Below are 18,140 nucleotides of genomic sequence, written 5' to 3'. Positions count from 1 at the left end.
AACATTAGCAAACCAGCGCTATAAAAAGTAATTGTGTAGTACAAACAATTGTAAAAGTGACGTGCTGATATGAGAGCAAAACGTTGAAACTAGTCAACCCGCTCTTTGGAAGCCTTTGAAGAAACCTTAAAGGTGTTTTTCTTTGTGACATGGAAGTTATCACTACATGGACAATCACTGTAACAAATGACATGCTGTCTTCAAATGGAGAGTATTCTTATCAAGGAGCAGGCAGCTCAATATCAGTGAAACCAATGAGCTTGTGGGGGACTTCTAGATGATCATTGAGAGAATCATTGAAGTGAAATTCCTTATATCAGCAAGTAGGTAAGGTATGTAAACAGAGATAAGGCACAAAGCACTAGCACAGCTATTAGGTACAGAGAGCTGACACAAGGCCTGTTTGAATGTAAACTATTTCGATTTTACTGTGCTTGTGACAAAGTAAATCCCAAAGTCTATCAGGTGCATTTGTTAGAGAACTAAATCAATAAAAGAGCACTAACACTCCAGCTAGTCAGAAACATATCCGTGGTTAGAGGACCTGTGGAACTGGAAAAGGTGTTTATTTTATCACTCCACCCCGACTTCTAAAACAACACCTACATTTGGTCAACCTGCCAATTTTTGATTTGTTTGTTTTTAAACTATTTCATATGTCCTTTTAAAGAAAGGATGACAGTATGGCCAAAGCATGACGGTTAACAATGCTTCAAAATATGAATGTCTAAAGACATACACACACCCCCCATCACCCAAGATTATTGACACAAATTCAGTTTCCATCCAGTTGTGAGATATGGTGTCAATCTCTCCTTCTTGGCTAGAAAAATCTTTTTGCAAAATATTATAACGTCACAGTGAGGTTAACCTATTGGATATAAAATGTCACTACTTTATCATTTCATCCTTTTAGACATTTGTATGAAATTTGCATTTTCGAGTTATGGCCAACTTGTTGTGCTGTTTACAGTGAGCTTGATCTTTGACCATCAACATGTAATAATTGTATCTTTTTTTAATGAAAACATGTTTAAAATCAATATATATATGTATATATATATTATATTGTCGAGATATTTCCAGTGGTATGAATTCATATAAATTGACTTTGGTATTGTAATTGGGTTAAAATGTGGGACTATCAAGTAACAGTTTGAATAACAGAGATTTAGAATATTAAAGAATTATTTAGGGTCGAAGTTCTTCATCCACATCATGTTATTTCACAGCAGAAGGAGTGTCCTTATAATGCAAAATGATAATAATAATTTTGGATGTGAATTGTCATGCTTCAGGGGAAATGTTTCAAGAAGAGATAGTCATCTGAAATAAATAACATTCTTTACAAGGAGAAGATCTATTTCAAAACTTTCATTATTACACAAACCAAAATCAGAGACCAGGTAAGGAATGTCAGAAGATGCACAAAGCGATCACAATGGCAGCTTATTAAGTACAACAGCTTGAGGTCAACTCAAATTAATACAAAGAGCGGCAAAAGTCCAAACAATGGCCTCTTGAGGAGCGGCAAAACTGTAAGTGTGTTACACCTCACACACAACTCCTAAACAAACAGAATAACCATTCAAGTGTTCCGTCATTAGTTTTGAGTATTTAATTGTTGTGAGTGTCTAACAGTCTCATTTTGTCCTATGCTGTATGAATCGATGAACAGTTTACATATACATTATCCTGCATAAGAACATTATGAGCTGTTATATTGGTGAACAAGTAAAGGCAGCACTAGAGGTAATTTTCAGTAAGACACTGAAAGTACAGTAGAAAGTGATCATTAAGTAATACAGCATTCTTTTTCAATTTCAGGTCAAGTTTGATATTGCATATTTTCTTAAAGCATATAACCGGCAAAACTTATTTCGTTCCATCAAAAGATCAGTGTGTGGATTTGATTCCCCTATGTATTAAATGTTGGGTTCTTGAACACTTCACAAACGCAGCACAATCTACTGCTTCTTCAGCCATGTGGATTCTTGAACCAAGTTAAGACTGCCACTTCAACACGCAAAAGGAAAGTTCGAAAACACAATTCTTAATTTTAGGTGATTATACACTCTGGAAAACAGTTATGAATATTATAATTATTTTCTGCTCTACATTCTTAACACTGGTCCTTTAAATACAAGTCCGTTCAATGATGCGTCAACAACAGGCTACCTAGAGCGAGCAGTTGCATGAGGATCGAGGTTTCAGATCATCATGACTTAGTCAGCGATATCAGCAGGGTGCTGACTCATGATTTCTTTTACAGCTCTCGTTGGCTCTCCTGATTGTCCGTGTCCTCCTCATCTCTGCCACTACGAACCATTTTCTGTCCTTTTCTCTTTGCCATCTTCTTCTTCCTCATCACTGTCCTCCTCCTCGCTCTCAATGTACTGGTAGTTATTGCGGTTGGTGTTTACAAAAAGGTCGCTCTCGTCATCCTCAGAGTCACTAAAGTCTTCTTCGTCTTTATCCTCCGTGTCCTCTCTCTTTTCCTGCCCTTTTTTTGTCTTTTCCGGCTCCAGTGGCTCCTCTGTGAATCCCTCCGGCCTGAAGGAAGTAAAGGAAACACAAAACAACTCAGTTACTCTTGACAAACTGATTGGTTGGTTGGTTGGGGGGGTGTGTGTGTGTGTGTGTGTGTGTGTGTGTGTGTGTGTGTGTGTGTGTGTGTGTGTGTGTGTGTGTGTGTGTGTGTGTGTGTGTGTGTGTGTGTGTGTGTGTGTGTGTGTGTGTGTGTGTGTGTGTGTGTGTGTGTGTGTGTGTGTGTGTGTGTGTGTGTGTGTGTGTTCCCACTTACCAGAGCTGCTGTTTCTGCAGGTTCTGAATGTGATCTTTGTAGAGAATGAAGCTGATCTCTGCCTTCACCTTCTCTCCTTCCTCAATGGGATCCACTATCACATAGTCTCCTTGGAGATTAGAAACATATATGAAATATGAACCAAAAAATAAATCTCATTACAAATAGAATGAAAGAGATTTTTCTTTGAGCCTGTATAATTCCTACCCACGCTAGTGACTGATATTGCACATTTAGTTTGGATTTTATATCAATATCTATTCTCTTGTAAAAGCCCTAATTACAAAACAGCATTTTTTAAAAAAGCCACAGACAACACAGGTGAAGACATTGTGTTAGCATATGTAAGCATTATACATTTTCGAAAACTCTGATAGTATATGAAAATATATACCACAGGGGATTCTCTAGAAAAATAAAGTATAGATGAGAGCAACACTAATGTCACTTCCAGGTGAAATGAAGGCCCCATGTCTTAAAGCTGTATATTTTGCACCTCAAACAACACAAATCCCAAGTTACGGTTTCTTTACTACCTCTACAGAAAAAAAGAAACGATATAATTCAGAAATCACAGTACAAGTGTTAGCCCGGTTTAGACAAAACCCTGTATACCCATTGTTTAGCTACATACAGGATAAAAACTTTACAAATCCTTATTATATTGCAGGATTTTGAAATAGATCTATGAATTGCTATTAACAATATCGAGTAGTTACTTTATGAGTGGATGACATCACAACAGCTTTTTGAGCTTTTTTGATGACTGAGCTCTGTAATGATCTATATTTTCAATCTAAACATCCATCACTTACCTTAGTGTAGTATAGCTAAGAAACCGTTTTTATTGGCTCAACAGTTGACAGTAAAATATATATAGTAAAGCTAGGGTATAATACTAGAGTATAGCCTTATTGCGTTTATGTCCTAATTTTTCAGTGTTCATAGTGCAAGCTCATTTTGATTTTGTTCAGAACCCAACATTACACTCAACTCATTTGGTTATTGCTGTAACTTTAATCATGAAACACACATCACATATATATTCAATTCAATGTGTGTTGAGTTCGTTATTAGCAGTTTATTAGTGTAGATGTTATGGCACCCTTGCTGTAGTATTGTAAGTAAGGGTGCCTGTGAGACAGATACATTCTCTTCTGTGTCTTTTGCTCAAGTGTTTGTGAACCCTGGACTTACCTCTCTTGATCCAGAGGTTCTTGCGGAACTTGGGGGGCATGCTCACCAGGAACGTCACGCCCTGCGCCGTGACAGCTTCATGGAGGTTGTTACCACGGCTACCAGTAACCTACCCATGGCAAAGGAGGGAGACAGAGTGAGGATAGGGTCTTGCATCGATGAGGGTGGTTATTTACAGTCAGTGCGTTAAATTCAAAGCAGTCTTCACACAGTTCACCTTCACTATCTGCTGGTTCTCTGTGGGAGTGACAAAGTCTCCAAGAACTTCCTTCACAACATGCTTGCGTTTGGTGGCCTGTGACATTATCAAAGGTGAACTTCAGGTTCCTCCACCAGCTGAGAAAAAGAGAGTTTCAAGTAATGGGTAGCATTAACTCATCATTATGATATATTCTTATAAGTTAAGCAACCCAGTAGTATATAAAGTAATTCAAATAAACCCAACGTTTACCACGTTTCACTAAGTGCATCATTGGAAGTTATATCATTTAGAAATAGAATATAAATAATTATAATTCAAACATGTGTAATATGTGGGGCTTAAATGGGCCATTCTGCATAATGAGTACTTTCACATTTGGTACTGAAAGTATATTTTGATGGTAGTACTTTTACAATTGTAAAAAGCAGTAGGCCTACACTGAAGTATTACTTCTACTTAAGTAAATCGTCGGATAACTTCTTCCACCTCAGGTTAAGTAGACAAACTATAACAGGAGGTTTGACTAACAGCAATATAAAAAATGAAAACTGACAAGGTAACATGAAAACAAGCTAAGCTCACACAAACTAGACACCGGTTAGCTTGGCAGCTGTTAACCGCTGCGATTTCAATGATGGACGAATAACAACACTTCATATTCCCTTAACTTTTTGTGGTAGCTGCTAAGCGTAACGTAAGAAAAAAGATGTTTTCCTACTTTACTAATAACAGAACTAGTGCCTTATGAGAGTAAGCTAACATTAGCTATCTCAAAATATAGCTCAGGTTCGATAGCAGGTTACATAAATACCTCGAAAGAAAGAAAAGAGTAATTGTGTCTCTGTAAGGAAGGCAGTGTTTAAAGGCAGCTCGACAGCAGCTGAGAATCACTTTTGAATCACGTAGAGATTAATGTATCTGTAACTTAAAGCCGAGCCACATGCGTTTGTTTTCTTGCTTCACTGAATGTTACACTTCCGGTGTCAAGCTCTCCCCTTTCAAAATAAAGGTATGCAATTAGAATTACACTTGGACTTTCAGATAAAAGCCAATCAATACAAAAATACATTCATTTGTTATTACCTTTCTGACTAATAGTAACTAATAAGATCAGATAATTGTTCAAAAAAGATGGGGGGTCTATTTCTTCCGTTGCAGTGCTTTTGCATTGTGAGAAATAGAGTTTTGTTTTTTTCTCAGTTTGTGGAAAATTCAAGATCAATAGCATTCAGGTTAAGAGATAAGAGATAAGATAAGATGGTACTTTATTGATCCCAATATGGGAAATTGTTTTTGTTGCAGCAACATAAAAGACAAGGCATTTTACAATAAAACAAAACTACAAATAAACAAGAATAGAAAGAAAATAAAATAGAAAATATACATGTCGAAATAGAAAAATATACATGTAGATATTACAAACTGTTCTCACACAACTCTCAAGGTAAAAATGTTTCTTTGTGAATTTCAAATGTTATCTATTTTGTACTTACATTGGCCAAATCCTTGTTAAATACAGAAGAAATCCACAAACACACGTATTCAACACAATCTTAGTGCATTTTTATATAATTTTCTCTACGAAAATGTGATCTTTGCAGTTTATGAATTAGGTTAATTATACAGTTTAATTCAATCACAGTAAAATGTGATGTTGTATTCGTTTGCATTATCAATTGATTCAAATGAAATGTGTGGTTCAAGTGCATATAGGACAACAAAATTGTACACAAAGAATTGGATTCCACACTTTTTTATTCAACCTTCATTCAAGTGTGACTGTCTTACAGCAGTTTTTACAATTTCATTGCAGTTACGATCGGAGCATATGTGCAGACCAATATATGGTAAAACTCCCATCTTTCAAAACTCCAGTACTAAATAGCATTAGCATGAGCACTGCATCAAAGAAACAAGACAGAATACTAACTACAATATTGCACGCTCTTCATCAAACTAGAAATCAGTTACTGTGAGGAAAAATGAGTTAAAAACCAAAACTGCATACAACACAGCAACCACTATGACCTGCTGGGCAAACGGAATAAAATCTGCACAAATACTTTACTTTAAAGGAAGGATCAAAGTCCTAAGAAAAGCTAGCTTTATTAGAGCTGGTATACTTTTAGTAAACTGACACGAGGTGTGAGGTATGAGGTATAAGGTATGAAGATGTGAGTTTGTTTTAACGGAAAAGTAACATCAGTAGGACTTTGTGTGTGTGTGTGTGTGTGTGTGTGTGTGTGTGTGTGTGTGTGTGTGTGTGTGTGTGTGTGTGTGTGTGTGTGTGTGTGTGTGTGTGTGTGTGTGTGTGTGTGTGTGTGTGTGTGTGTGTGGTTGTAATCATCATGTGTTTTTGATCAATTGCGTGTGAGTGTGTGTATATTGGGTGTTGGTGGTTTAGTTGACGACAGCAGATGAGCACATCTGGTTGATCCCACACGCATTGGACCCCCTGTAGAGGTAGTAGTAACCCTGTATGAGAAAAGAGAGAGAGAAAGAAATACACATGTAAAAAAACTCTCATTAGTTTTGTACAGCATCCCAAATCAAGAAATTCTGCCGATCATTAAATAAAACAATCTGAATTTCCAATTGCCATATTTCCAAAAATATGAAATAAATATTTGTTTATGTCAAAAACTCTGTCTCTAATCAACAAACAAAGACTGTAAGAAGGTGAGTTTGTCTTACCTGCTCTCCATAATCCTCTCCCCAGCTGTTTTTGATGGCCCAGAATGGGATATTTTTACCTGAAAACACAGACACTTTATAACACCAGTAGTAAGTGGGTATATGAGGACAAAAACGGAACAACAACTCTTACGTTCTCCGTATCCCACCATCAGCACAGCGTGGTCGATCATCCAGGAGTTGCAGAAGATCTTCATAGGGTGAGACACACCCTTCCTGTAGAACTGCGGGAATGTAAAAGACAAAATGAATTAAATGTGGTTGCATGTCGATGATCCCATAAGGTGCAATTTGACATTAAGTTATCTTCTGATGTATCATGTAGATAGAAGTGATGGCAGTGGTGGACAGAGCTGCTTACCTGCATGGCGAAGGCATTCAGTGCAACAGAGACGGGTCCATTCTCAGCCAGCCAAGCTGCAATGTCTGTAAACATATAATAAACACGTAGTCCATTTATTAGCTCTTTGTTACCTATTGCTACACAGCAAAATGATCAAGTAACAATAAATTAACCTGCTAAATCAACACCTACTCATTTGCACTTCCACTTATTTTAGTCATATTTTCATTTAACCTTTATCAATGCTTTGACCTAAGATACAAAATGAAAATGTCAGTAATTATGATAATTAAGTTGACAGTACTTAAACATTTGTAAAGTGAAATAAACATGTGACAGGTAGAGTGTATTTAGTGTTTTATATAGATCTACTCTACACACACTTTTTCCCATTTCATGTCTACTTCTAGTTTTTTATTTTGTTTTGAAAAGATTTGATCCAAAATAAATGTTCTGAAACTTAGGTTCAGATTACTTCTCGACTGAGCTTTAAATAGAACTATTTTAGCCAACTAAATAGTATTTATTATAGGTTGTAAGTTTTCCTCCAGAACCCTCAACATAATTGTTTTTGCCGTTTTCAGATGAATTGTTTTTAGGATATTCAAATATAAAATGGTGATTTTCTGAAGCCACAGACTGTATGTCGTTATTCCCTCTCTACAGGCTTAGCCCACTCACCCTTCTCGTCCTTGGACAGCTCCACAGAGCTGTTGATGTAGGCGGCCACCTTCATGCTGGTGAAGTCACAGCTCTGCTTCTTGCCGGTGTAGGAGTAGTCTGTCTCTGTCTCCAGGCCACCTAAACAACACATGCAGGGGAACAAAGTGAAAAGCTCGCACACAGTATTAGCATTAATCACAAGAACACTTCTGCAGGGTGTTTAGATTAGCTGTGGGATGGTGAAAACCTTTAATGTCCTGATTATTCTGACAATGAGAGTTATGATTCACAATGTTATTATTCATTCAAATGAGTGTCTTCTAAAAATTAAACAACGTAAAATGAAGATCCATTTCAGTGTAAAACATCTTAAATATATATTTTCTTTTTTCACCTTCACTACAATGACAGTTTATAGCTTAGACTAAACCATTAATGGAAATATATAAAGATATCAGGGTTTTTTCTAGAAAAATACAGTATGACGGCAATATTGTGGCGCTGATCTTGTATATATATATATACAGTATAATTTATAGATATATCAATTATCGCGAGAACATGACGCTCGTCTACAAGATGGCGACGCAGACGTAAACAACAACAGGATGTTGGAGGCCCATAAAAACAAAGCTGTCTATGCCGTCTGACGGTCTGTTTGACACAATTTTCCTATTTCTGGAGTAAATGTATTGTTTTGGACGAACAGAAATATGGTTTTCTGGCACCACTTTTACATTTTATGGGGAAAAACATCATTTTGGTATGAGAGCACGTGCCAAAAGTAAGAATGCGCAGCACCCTTGTTACCTGGTTCAGACAAAACCCTGGATCCGATTATTCTTCGTGTTTTTTATCATGATATGCAAATAAATCCTACATCGTCCCACCCCTAGCTATCAATAAAAAGCTTTCACTTCCAAAGTAAAAGTATTGGGTATTTGAAGCTTAAATATTTCATCTCAAGTCTTTCTTACCCAGCTTCTCTATAGCTTCGTAAGCGTTGGACGGCAGCCCTCCTTTGCACGCCTGGTCCAGCCCATCACAGTCAACCAGCTCTGAGAAGGAAAACCAAATAAACCAATCAAAACATGACCTATATCTCGTAATATAAGGAAAGATGTTTTTTTGAGAAGGAGCAAAATATAAAATGTTTGTATCGTTTGTGTCTGTGCACATGTGTGTGTGTGTGTTACCTTGTTCAGAGAGGGACAGCAGCGTTCCATTTTTCAGGAACCACTGGCCTTCGATGTTGCCTGTCACAGAAAATGCCCAGCAGGATCCACACATACCCTGCGACACAAACAAACAGAAACACACACTCCAATCAGCAGGAAGTGGGCAGGAGGTGTAATGTATTCATGTTCCCCTGTTAATTAGGGGGACTCACCTATAATTAAACCTACCTGGTTCTTGATGGAACTGACAGCCCCGTGATCCCGCCAATCCCAGCTGGCAGGGGCGGGACCTCGGGCAGGAGGAGCCGGTTTCATTAGTCGGTGAAGATTCCATTGACTCAGCAGCGGGTTCAAGTATGCAGACTGGAACTCTTCCTCTGAAGGAAAACAGAAGAAGAGCAGACACACTTTAGACACACACACACACACACACACACACACACACACACACACACACACACACACACACACACACACACACACACACACACACACACACACACACACACACACACACACACACACACACACACACACACACACACACACACACACACACACACACACACACACACACACACACACACACACACACACGTACCAGTCAGGTCGCTGAACTTGGTGACTCCATACTCGGCTGAGCCTTGGTCTAAAGTCTGCAGCTTCTCAGCGGTCTTCAGGTTCTCGTGGAAGACAAACAGACGATAATCTGCCTCTGCAGGATCAAAAGGATTTGAAGAAATTCAAAGACTTTATTAGTCATACGCAGAACAGCTCTTGGCAATACAAAGTGTCAGTCTCCTCCACCAATGAAACATCGGTATGATTGAAAGATTTGGCCTTTAACAGTCAAACACTCTGGCCTGGTTATTTATATGGTGCATGTTATGTGACAGGTGTAAACACCCTGGGGCGTTGACAGGACACACATTTCTGGATGCAAAGCAACACATCAAATATCCTGTGACCCTCTCTTTTAGTCATTGTTTGAATGTGTTGGAGTCCTTTTAACTCCATTATAATAAACACATTTTTATACCAATAAACAAGAAATCCACAAAGATGTTTAAGATGAAATCCAAGGTATAACTTCAGCCTCAAATGTCTATTTTCCAACAACCAGTTAGTCCTTATTTCATCTTTAATAGTTTTTTTATTATGTGCCAAAGATTGAGATATAAACCCCTCCTTTGTCCACGCCATTTTTAAATGTCTTATTTGGTGAGATGCTTATAAGCCATTGGTACACAGGTGCTGAATGGATGTGGGATATTAAGCCTTATGTTTAGTTTTTCATTCTGAGGTTTTTATTGCTTCAAAGACTCAAAGGTTTTGTTTGTGATATGCACAAAGGCAACAGCATAGTTGTTGGCAATCAAAATCTAAAGTCCTGTTATATTTATTGTATAAGTGATATCATATTTTGGTCTTGTCAACCGTTGTCATGTCTCTCTGTCATTGAAAAGCATCTGTGATTACAGTTAGAAAGCTAATGATGTTTTGCTTTGTACATTATCTGTGTAGTCTTTCTACGAGTGGGCTGTGAGCACACAAAGGCGGCAGGTTGTGTAAACAGGAAGGAATATGCACATTGCAATGTTTGTGATGTATAATACATTAGTGTCAGTCCCTCACCCTCCTGGCTGCTGTAGTCCTTGTTGTATTTGACCATGAACTCTTTGAACTGGCCCAACAGCTCCACAGAGTCCTAGCAGATAAAGAGCAGACAAACAAACACACAGAATCAACGACACACCTTTTACCTCATCTCAAATCCCGCTGATGACAGTGAATGGACCACTTTACTGATGAATTAAAAAAAAATTACATTTAGACATCACTATGAAACTTCCTCAATGTGTTACTTTTGTAAAGACAGTTATATTTTTGTATTATACGTTTTTCGAAGCGTTATTTTTAGATATAAAAGGAATTATTATTAAATATGTGCTAATTTGCATACATTCCCATAATAGAAACATGAATATCAGATAAAGCCAGGATGAACCTTTTTGTTTATTTAGTCGACATATTACGGTATAATGTTGTGAGGAGGGCATTCAAGAAATGTTGTATAATTGTATCAGAAAATACTATCAACAGCCTTTAAACTAATCAATTTTCAGTATGTTTTTAGAAACTAAATGTTCTTTAAATCAGACTATAAAGGATTTAGATCTAATTCCTCTGTAAAATGTTTACCTCCAGAGGCTGGCTGGTTGATGCATCGACGATGTTGTTTGTCTCTTCTTGTTGAACTTCAACTGATGAGAAAGACATCAGGACATGTTATGAGTCAGTATGCAGAACATCTTAATTAATGTGTCAGAAAATACATGGATTCTAAATGAGTATGCACATTCAATTGTTTTACTGGGCTTTTTTTTTGATTGCTTGTAAATCATCAGTCAATGATGTATTCTTCATTAGATTATTTCTATTTTTTGTAATCATTTTCTTGAAATGTATATAAAATATGCACTTGACCTGATAACTATGTAATAAAACCCATGAATGTAATGACTTAATGAATATTGTATAGATAATGTTCTGATTTATATTGAAGTAACATTTCAGGTAGCAGATGTTGACATATTTTGAAGGATGATGTCATTTTTTGAAATAATTTTCTTAAAGGTCACATGTCATGGCAATTTCCACTGATCATAATTCCATTGTTGAGGTCTACTAAAATAGAAAAATACTGTGCAATTTTCCAAACTCACATTGGTTTCGCATACAGCATCTCTGTAAAGTATATTATTATATATATATATTGTCAAAAGGCATAACACTATCGGTAAACATGTTTTGTACAACACCAGCCAGGACATTGCATTTTTTTACAACACCTTTGATCAGGTCAAGTTCAAACATTCATGACATTTTTTAGGATTTTATAACATTATTGCGGGTCTAAAACACCATTTAAAAGATTATTTAACCACTTTTTAGAGCCACAGTTACCCTGGAATATACTGCTAATAAAACAGAGGAAGCAAAGCACCATGGGATAGTAGAAAGATAATATAGACAGCAGGCTAATAGTAAGTGCTGTTAACCCTGATGTCTTATGGTAAGAATAAAGGCAAGATACCGGTGCAGAGGAACCAGTCATTCATGTTGAACCACAGCTGTGTTATTCGGCTTTTATTAGACCAAAGCATGTGTTGACTGATCAATGTCAAAGGTCAAACTCACCTTTAGGCTGGCACTTCTGCTTGAGCAGAGTGGAAGTGCCCTGCCAGGGAATGTCCCACACTTCAAACAAACACACCTCCGTCTGACATAAACACGAAACATCACAAGACAGAGATATAAATGGTTAATTAACATGATAGGTTTTCAAATACAGTGTATATTAAAGAAGTAAAATAATCTGTTTAGCACGATGCAGCCTAATCTCCCTTTGGATCATCTGTTTTTGACACCTGTATAAAGGCTGTTTTTAAAAATGGGAATGGATCGTCCCTCTAAAGTAAAAAGGAAACAAAGAAGTGTATGTGTTAGTGCTGTGTATGCATGCCTCTGGCTTGCATACACAGCACTAACACATACACTTCTTTGTTTCATAAAGCATTAGCAAGCTTGGGTTCACTTGAAGTCAAACTCAAGTCACACGATCATATGACTGGTGACATATCTGCTGCTGATTAAACACTAAAAATAAAATACCCCTCTGCAAAATATATGAAAACACAATTAGATGCACCTTTCCTTTTTTTTTTTTAAATACATCATTACGTCTTCTTATACAACCATGACAATGACCAACTTTGTCTTACTTATCAACAAAAACTCTGTCTTTCTGTCACACACACACACACACACACACACACACACACACACACACACACACACACACACACACACACACACACACACACACACACACACACACACACACACACACACACACACACACACACACACACACACACACACACACACACACACACACACACACACACACACACACACACACACAACCTTGAGTTTCTGTATCTCGGGATAGAAGTCACATGTCCTGAGCATGGTGGATTTCTTGCATTGAGTGTTACTCAGTTCCACTGTGATGGAGTAGCGGATACCCTTGACAAGCTGAAAAGTACAAATACACACAGACAGTGGTCAATTGTAATGTACAAACAGGGAAAAAATACTTCAATAAGAGAATTAATTCAAGATATAACTCTAATAGTGGTAAAGCCTAGTTTACTAGTGGCTATTCAATGTGTGTATTTGAATGTCATTTACCAGACTTTAGGGATTTTTACTGTTGTTTCTGGATGCTTCCATGCTGTATGAAGAGACTATGGTGGCCCATACTGAACAGTGCAAAAGGGAGCTTGTACTGCACAAATGGATAAGGCTATTTGGTTGTAGTGTGAAGTCAGGTGTATTTCAAACAAATGACTTCCGGGCATAATGAAAATAATGAGGGGAAAATGCTGCTAGTAACCTTTCTCTGTATGCTTTACAGAAAGTGAAAAGATTAAAATAAATCACGAACTCAATGACAAGTCTGTGAAAGATAAAACTAAAAGCATATTTTATTTTGTATTGTATACCTCCACGTAAGGAACATATGGCAGACGAGTTTAGGCCATTATTTTGAAGGTAAGTCAGCGTATTTCCGATCTTTGTTAGCTAACTCTTGCAAGCGTGACGCAGTTTTAAATGGCCCTATTAGGTGGTGTTGTTTACAAAAGATGGAAAACATTATGTCTTACTACAATGTCAAAAAACAGTATACAGAAGACCAATAACAATTGCAACAGTATGTTATGACAAATTATGACGATACAATGCCGTAATTAATTTAACATGTACATATTGTAACAAATAACCCGTTTGTGCACCTGTTTGGTGGCCGAGAGGAGCCTGCTGACTTTGCGGAGGTGCATGGCGTTGGAGCCCTGGTTGTAGCGCTCCTCAGCGAACTGCATAGCCTTCTTCAGCCCAGCGTCGGACTCATGCAGCCGGACGGGAGAGCCTGGAGGCCCGATCAGGGGCCGGTCCATGTCCTCACCGAGCCCGAGGACCGAGCCCTGCACGGCGGCCAAGGCCAGCCACAGGATTACCGGACAGCCGAATCCGACCATCATGATGGTTTCGTTGTATTGTCAGAAAGAAATGTTCAGATTAAAAGATAGATGTGATGTTTTCCTTAGCTGACGAATCAATTTCAAACTTGTAAAAATCAGCAGTGGTTATACAAGAGGTTTAGAGTTGTTGCCAAACAAAACAGGACTGAGGATGTGGGAGGAGACAGAGTATTAACAGGCGGGGGGTGTTCAAGAGACGTACACACACGTTTTAACAGTGTTGCAAATCCGTAATAACGGATACAGATACAACATTACTTTATACATCAAAAGGACTACAACAAAAATTACCTGGTTATCATATATATTAGTGACATGGTAAAGCAAAAATATATTTTAAACGTTTGCTATTTAAATGGTTATATTTGATTTTACCAAAAAATGTGAAGCAATCCCGACCTTTTGAAATAAATCCGGGTCACCCCAGACACAATAATAAAGTGTATTCTTTTAAAATCTAGATAACGCACTTAGATATGCATTAAAACATATTTTAGACCACGGTCTCCCTTGAGTCATATTTCAATGTCCTCATGGACACTTTGATTTATAATTGTTCGACTAAATACGAATGAATTTTGTACAATCTCACGGCACAATATTTTCAAAAGACTATACCTAAACAATATGGCAACATGTAATTATTATCATTAAGTAACACAGATAATGGTCGTCGCAGCCAATTTCCAATTATAACTTAATACAGCCACCAGAGGGCGACATAGTACATTATGTCGATGCCTTTTCATGAGGGCACTTTAGTTTTGAAAATCCGAGACCAGACGAAGGTAAACTCATAAACTAATCTGGCTTTAAAGGATTTATAAGGATTTATAAAGACGTCAGCAAAAGGGTAGATTATTTTTCATTTGTATGGCAAAATTAGGAAACCTTTATTCAGTTGAAATATATGGACTTTTATTCTGGAGGATTCTGGCCGGAAGTGTTGTTGTTGTGTAGTGTCTGCTAGCGGAGCACAGGCGCTAGCGATGCTAGCACCGCAGACAGCAACATTTTTGCTAAGCTAACATTTCAAACTTGAAAAATAGACTGCTAGTTATTCGCGGGGGCATTGTGGGCATAATAACGTTAGCTGACGCTTAAGCCCACCGTGCGACAACATAGCTGCTCTGAACGTAATGACTCATTTATTTTTAGGGATCAGGTTGTATTCTTAGCATTAGCCTCCGAGCAAAGGTCTAACTGGCAGACATGGAGAACCGGGGGATTGAAGATATGTTCGACTTTCGTCGGTAAGTCAGCTAACTGCAGCTAGCTAATGCAAGCTGTTGTTAACCTTCAGCTAACGCTAATTAGCCGCATTAGCATGGATGTTACGGTCGTATCCAGTGTGTTTAAAAAAATACAGTAACGTTATCTACAGTGACGTGTAATGTTTGTCCGCTAGCATTAACACACGTTGCGGAAGGGTTCTCAGTCCAAACGAGAGGCTATTTAGTATTTTATTAACTTGAGCCAGCTAGCTATCATAGCTGTGGTATGGTGACGTTAACGTTTTATTGCTAACTTTTGTTATGCAACCTTGTGCAATGTTCATTTCAGTAAACATGTCGCCCAGCCATTCACTGTAGCGTTATACGCAAGCTAGCTTGGCCTTACACGGTGGTTAAAGTTGACTTCGTAAAATGACTTAAAGAACAGAGCTAAGTTTCCTGAACTTCTAAAGCGTGCACAGTAGAATGAGCTAATGTTGAACCTCTACATAGAGTACCATGGCCATTACCCGTCACCTCCGATTTGAAAAGTATATTTTGCTTGAACAATATGTACTACACACCAATACAAGTATCTTTCACATTAATGCAGGTGGGACATGGGGCCTGTAGGTGCACCAGTGCACATTTGTTTGTGGGATTTTAGGCCAGAATAGGACTACTTTGATATAAAACATCCCGGGTGTTCTCAAGCACCCAACCTTAAAGACAATCAAGTAGCGACACGTGTAATCACGTGTGGGAAATTAACGCTACGGGCTGTAATACAACATGGGAAATCAAATTTCAAACAATACTTGATCCAGCAGTGACTAATTAACATACTAAATCTGAGAGAAATGCTCAGTCATCATGTAAGACCTATTGTAATTCATGTGGACTGTCAATATTTAATCTGCTATAACATTTAAGTTCAAGTTCTCTCCACTGAATTAAAAAATTGTTTGCAACTTTTCCTTTGACAGGTTTCCCAAAGATGCTGCAGTCCTCCTACTGTTGCTGATTTACTTTCCAGTTGGTATCTGTTTGATGCTAATAAGGATTTTTGTTGGTGTTCACGTGTTCTTGGTCAGCTGTGCACTTCCAGAGAGTTTTATTAGAAGGCAAGTATTTAATATTATACAGTGTACATTTCTCTATGGTCCATTTTACCCTCAACAGTCTTAACATTCATAGATGTGGCAGAAGTAGCTGTTGTAGTTACTGCTTGTGTATCATTAAGAGTAATCTTTTTATAATATAAGAGTTTGTATCCATGTCTTAATATGAGGAAGTGGGAACAGTTTATGTTATCATCCACTATATAATGCGTACTTTGTAATTGATTTAAATAATTGCGTAATGGCTGCCCCTCAGTTAAAATGACGCTATTAATCACAGCCACCCCATACAAAACTGTAAAGGCTTAAGTGCTAGTTGCACTCTATTTGTTAGTGTTAATAACTCTTACATTTCAGATGGTATTTGGCTTTCAGTCACTTCAATGTTAAGTTAAAGGTAATGATTGTGGGAATGAAGAGCCATAAAGCAGTGATACACCATGTATGTTCTAGATAATTGCCCACTAGATATTAAGATAATCATCCCGATTAACTTCAGCTTTATTCCTTTTGTTCTCTTAGATTTATTGTCAGGATTATGTGCTCAGTCCTGGGGATGCACGTGAGAACGAAGAACCCTCGCTCCAGGGACAAAAACACCAAGCTGTACATATGCAACCATGTGACAGAGTTCGACCACAACATAATCAACCTTCTGACCCCCTGCCATACCGTGAGTGTTTGTCTTTTAAATGTGCTTAACCATGTCTCAGTTTCCTGTACAAGTGTGCACCTTTGAGTTTCAGCGCTGATGCAACTTTGGCATTATTTTGGTTTAACTGGTGCTGGTATTGTTTCTGCTGAATGAAATGTTGGTGAGATGCTCTGTCTCTTTCTGCGCCTTTAGCCCCAGTTAGAGGGCTCCACCGGCTTTGTGTGCTGGGCCAGAGGCTTCATGGAGATCCGTTCAGCATCTGGCCAGGGAGCCATAGGAGACACTCTCCAGAGGTACTGCTCCACTGAGGGCACCCCCCCGCTGCTCCTGTTCCCCGAAGAGGAGACCACCAACGGCCGCGCTGGCCTGCTGAAGTTCAGGTTAGTGCCATCAGGATCTGCCTAATGTTTGACTAATGTCACTGAAGCGACAGTGATCATTTCTCTGTTGAAATTGGTTGATGCAATGCGAGCAGAAAGTATGAATAGCTGAACAAATGTAGTGTTGTTCTATCTTTAGCCTTCCTTTTTGTTTTTGCTAGTTATTTCTGTTGACCTGAAACAGTGAAACCAGCCCTATAGGACAGCAGTGAGTGTTTGGAATATATCATTATCTGCACTTAGAGACAGGGTTTGGACAATTCTTCATTGAAATTGATAATATCTTCGACCTACCAGTTACCTGACAGTTTGCCTTATGATTCTGCTACGTTTTAATTTGTTTGAAAAGTAAAATAAATTTGACTTGTTTAGAAATCAATTCCTCTTGAGTAAAAAAAGCCACATTTAGCTATTTATTTAAAGCATACAACCTCAAAAACTAACATACTAATTATATACACTTTCCCTTCTCAGTTCTTGGCCTTTCTCACTGACTGACTCCATTCAACCTGTGGCCTTACGAGTGACCAGACCGTTGATTGCTTTGGTAATCATATTTGAACTTGCATTGAAGACAGCAAC

At 38.0% G+C, this 18,140-nt stretch overlaps 3 protein-coding genes across 3 annotated transcripts in view; 1 reads left to right on the top strand and 2 right to left on the bottom strand.

Annotated features, from left to right (window-relative positions):
* Nucleotides 1–1,359: 1,359 nt before the first annotated feature.
* eif1ad (eukaryotic translation initiation factor 1A domain containing) lies at nt 1,360–5,185 on the bottom strand. The gene is made up of 5 exons (XM_079668069.1): nt 5,014–5,185; nt 4,218–4,336; nt 4,001–4,109; nt 2,804–2,912; nt 1,360–2,553 (listed from the first exon to the last, which is right to left on the bottom strand). The coding sequence occupies exons 2-5, from the start codon at nt 4,302–4,304 to the stop codon at nt 2,319–2,321; spliced, it is 540 nt and encodes a 179-aa protein (XP_079524195.1). The 5' UTR covers nt 4,305–4,336; nt 5,014–5,185; the 3' UTR covers nt 1,360–2,318.
* A 754-nt stretch (nt 5,186–5,939) lies between these two features.
* Nucleotides 5,940–14,344, bottom strand: ctsf (cathepsin F). The gene is made up of 14 exons (XM_079668068.1): nt 13,943–14,344; nt 13,071–13,181; nt 12,282–12,363; nt 11,283–11,344; nt 10,716–10,788; nt 9,682–9,795; nt 9,309–9,457; nt 9,099–9,195; nt 8,880–8,960; nt 7,921–8,040; nt 7,258–7,322; nt 7,030–7,120; nt 6,897–6,955; nt 5,940–6,677 (listed from the first exon to the last, which is right to left on the bottom strand). The coding sequence occupies exons 1-14, from the start codon at nt 14,186–14,188 to the stop codon at nt 6,603–6,605; spliced, it is 1,425 nt and encodes a 474-aa protein (XP_079524194.1). The 5' UTR covers nt 14,189–14,344; the 3' UTR covers nt 5,940–6,602.
* Nucleotides 14,345–15,119: 775 nt separating this feature from the next.
* Nucleotides 15,120–18,140, top strand: part of aup1 (AUP1 lipid droplet regulating VLDL assembly factor) — a gene marked incomplete at its 3' end in the record, with an annotated part of 3,591 nt that continues 570 nt past the window's right edge. The window contains exons 1-5 of the mRNA XM_079671280.1: nt 15,120–15,441; nt 16,389–16,526; nt 17,046–17,196; nt 17,371–17,558; nt 18,033–18,135. Coding sequence (XP_079527406.1) covers nt 15,401–15,441; nt 16,389–16,526; nt 17,046–17,196; nt 17,371–17,558; nt 18,033–18,135 — 621 coding nt within the window. The 5' untranslated portion in view covers nt 15,120–15,400. The remainder of the gene's footprint in view (nt 15,442–16,388; nt 16,527–17,045; nt 17,197–17,370; nt 17,559–18,032; nt 18,136–18,140) is intronic.

The sequence above is a fragment of the Notothenia rossii genome, assembly GCF_949606895.1.
Source record: "Notothenia rossii genome assembly, chromosome: 3".
In the NCBI taxonomy this organism is placed as follows: Eukaryota; Metazoa; Chordata; class Actinopteri; order Perciformes; family Nototheniidae; genus Notothenia; species Notothenia rossii.
The sequence above is the reverse complement of the archived record's forward strand: the minus strand, read 5'-3'. Positions and strand labels throughout refer to the sequence as shown.